This window comes from Nipponia nippon, unplaced genomic scaffold (assembly GCF_047370975.1).
Source record: "Nipponia nippon isolate SJK-2023a ecotype South Korea unplaced genomic scaffold, ASM4737097v1 scaffold_10, whole genome shotgun sequence".
Lineage (NCBI taxonomy): Eukaryota > Metazoa > Chordata > Aves > Pelecaniformes > Threskiornithidae > Nipponia > Nipponia nippon.
The window spans coordinates 2,367,331-2,369,973 of NW_028262291.1; the positions used below are offsets into that span (position 1 = coordinate 2,367,331).

Sequence of the window (2,643 nt, forward strand, 5' to 3'; positions counted from 1 at the left end):
GGTAGCACTCTCCTGTCACTGCGATGCAGAACAGGAAGATCTGAGCTGTGTATGATGTGACTTTGGTCTTGGCCATAAAGGTCATCATTACACTGGGTCTAAGTAGCTAACATCTAAGAAGGAAAGGCTGCTGATGAAGTAGTATGTGGAGGTGTGGAGCCTGGAGTTGATCTGGATGAGTAATTTGCTTGTTTTCCCTCCTCATAAGAACAGCCTTTATCTTGAGTGCCATCTTTTGGTTTGTGTATTTATTTGTGAACAAATTCATGAAGGTCCCTTGAGCTGCGGCCTTCCTCTTGGAAGTCCCTCTGTGTCCAGCTGCTGCGCTGGTGCCCAGCGGCCTCTCTGCCAGCCGTGTCCCCAGTCCTGCCCTGCAGGCTCTCGAGACTGAGCTGGGAGAGGTCAAGGGCAGAGGCAGTTTGGTGCAAGGGGAGACAGGGACCATCCTCTACCTCGGGTTCCCCATGGCTTGGCCAGGGAGCACAGTGGGGCTGGCTGTCCAGCTCTGCACTGTGCTCTTCGGGAGCTGAGCCTGTTGACTTCCCAGGCAAGCCCCAGTCATGGCTTAGCTTCTTTGCCCCAGGGTGGAGCTCCCGGGTCTCCTCCATCAGGAACAAGGCCTCTGGCGTCCAGGAGTAGATGGGGGCAGAGCTGGAGTGCTGTGACATGAGGGGCACCGTCCTGTGGGCTGATGACTTGTAGGACCGTCGCACCAAGGCGGGGAATGTTCCCAGGTGGATCTGCCTGTACTTCCTCTGCATGTGCGCCTGCAGTCTCCTCCTGAAATCCTCTCCCAGCTCCAGCCTCAAGATGGGATGAGGATCTGCAACATCGAGTGGGTGGCCACCACTCCTGTCAGTTGTGTGAGAGTCCAGGGTGGTGGGTGAGCCAGCTTGGTGGCTGACATCTGCCTCCAGCACCGAGGGCACTGGACCTGTGAGCTTGTCCGCCTGGCTACCAAGGTGGAGGCTGGGGTGGGCTGTGGCTGGACTGAGTGGCCCCAGGGCCTCTGCCCTCTTGTGGGGCTGTCTCCGGTGCCGAGGAAGGACTATCCTCTGCATGCTGTGCCCCTGCCAGCACCTGCACCCAGGCGAGGAAGGAGAGTTCCACCGTCGGGCGGTCCAGGGGCTTCGTTCTGCTGCACGTCGCTGCCGCCGCCTCTCCCGGGTGGCCTCTCTGCACTGCACGCAGCCAAGGTCGTAGCACAGGAACCGGCCCAGGGACCTGCCGCGGGCATCGAGGACCTCGGCCCCGCAGACGCATGCTTGTGTCTTCTTTCCTGCAACGCAGCCGGGGGGTGCAGCGCCCTGAGCAGAGGCCTCATGGCTGAGCCCAGTTTTTGTCAGGCATAGGCACAGCCCAGCCCTGAGCAGCAGCCTGCGCACCGGGAATCCCAGCAGCTGGAGCGATCCCAGGACTGTCCCGGCACCATGCAGAGGGTGAGCATGCTGCGCTGTGGAGAGCGGAGCCGTGCTGGGGTTGGGGAGCAGGGCAATCCTCACCCCTGGGAGTGGGAGGGATGCATCAGCCCCACAGACATCCCCTCCTTGTTCCTCTTCCCAGCAGGGCCCATGGGAGAGGAAGAGGGACACAGCTGGTCATAAGGGAGGGACAGGATTCCCCAGGGCCCCGGGATGGTGCTTCTTCTATAGCAAATCCCAGGAAAACCACATCTCTCATGGATGTGGGGCTGTGACAGCAGCTCAGCTGCGGGGGCCATGAGTAGGGCCAGCTGGGGACACTGTCCCTGGCACGGGGGAAGAGCATGGCCTCACCTGGGTCCTGGGCTTCTGCCAGCCTCCACCACCGCCCTCGGCTGCAGGGAGGGACCTGTGGGCACAGCTGGCTCAGTCACCTCGGCCGAGCCCTGACCCGCACTGCGTGTGGGTCCTGGCCAGCCCCGCTTCCCATGAGGCCAGGGACCCTCCTGCGGAGCAGGGGCCCTGTTGCTGGCCAGCCTCCCTCCCACCTGGTGCCATTTGCCAGAGGTGCTGCGCCGGCAGTGCTGGGCGGCCCAGACCGTCAGGAGCAGGAGGCAGCCGCTGGCCCAGAGCAGGGGGAGCCAGCTGTGCCGAGCCAGCCCCATGGCATCCAGCGTGGTGGGGCTGGGGTCAGGGCCATGGAAGCACATGCAGCCCTTTGCAGCCCTCCTGTCCCCTGGGGACAGGATGGGGACAGTGAGGTCACGGCCACTGTGAGGCTATTGAGCGCATCAGAAGTGCTGCAGGTGATGACGGCAGGGGATGGGTGACTGGCCTGGGAGAGGGATGGTGGAGCAGGGCAGAGCCAAAGCCCCCAAAGCAGTGCAGGGCGGAGGGTGGGCAGGGGTTAAGGCAGCCAGGATGGACCCAGAGAGCAGGGCAGGGAGCTTGCCTATCACTACTATTTTCTCTCTGCATCCCGCTGTCCTGCTTCCTTGTCACGCTTTCTTGCTCTGTCCCGCTCCCCATCAGTATGTTTTCTTCTCCCTGTCCCTCTTTCTCCCTATCCCACCATTGTTTTCCTTGTCCCTCTTTTTGTCTTTCTGTCCCAGTCCCCATCTCCGTTTTTTCTTTTGCCATCTCTTTTTTTTTGTTCTGCCCTTCACTGTCTTTTCTTTCTTCACCTCTGTCCCTCTGTCATTCTGCCTCTCTCCCCTTCTCT

General features: G+C 61.1%; 1 protein-coding gene across 1 annotated transcript; it reads right to left on the bottom strand.

The window, feature by feature from the left end:
• Window positions 1–248: 248 nt before the first annotated feature.
• Window positions 249–2,131, bottom strand: LOC104009477 (uncharacterized). The gene is made up of 2 exons (XM_087746651.1): window positions 1,984–2,131; window positions 249–1,279 (listed from the first exon to the last, which is right to left on the bottom strand). The coding sequence occupies exons 1-2, from the start codon at window positions 2,129–2,131 to the stop codon at window positions 249–251; spliced, it is 1,179 nt and encodes a 392-aa protein (XP_087602777.1).
• Window positions 2,132–2,643: the final 512 nt, after the last annotated feature.

Excerpts from the sequence above, each read along its gene's own strand:
- LOC104009477 (XM_087746651.1), bottom strand. The coding sequence starts at position 2,131 with ATGTGCTTCCATGGCCCTGACCCCAGCCCCACCACGCTGGATGCCATG. Across the intron at positions 1,280-1,983 it reads CTGCCGGCGCAGCACCTCTG|GAAAGAAGACACAAGCATGC; the intron begins GCAAATGGCACC and ends GCTGCGTTGCAG.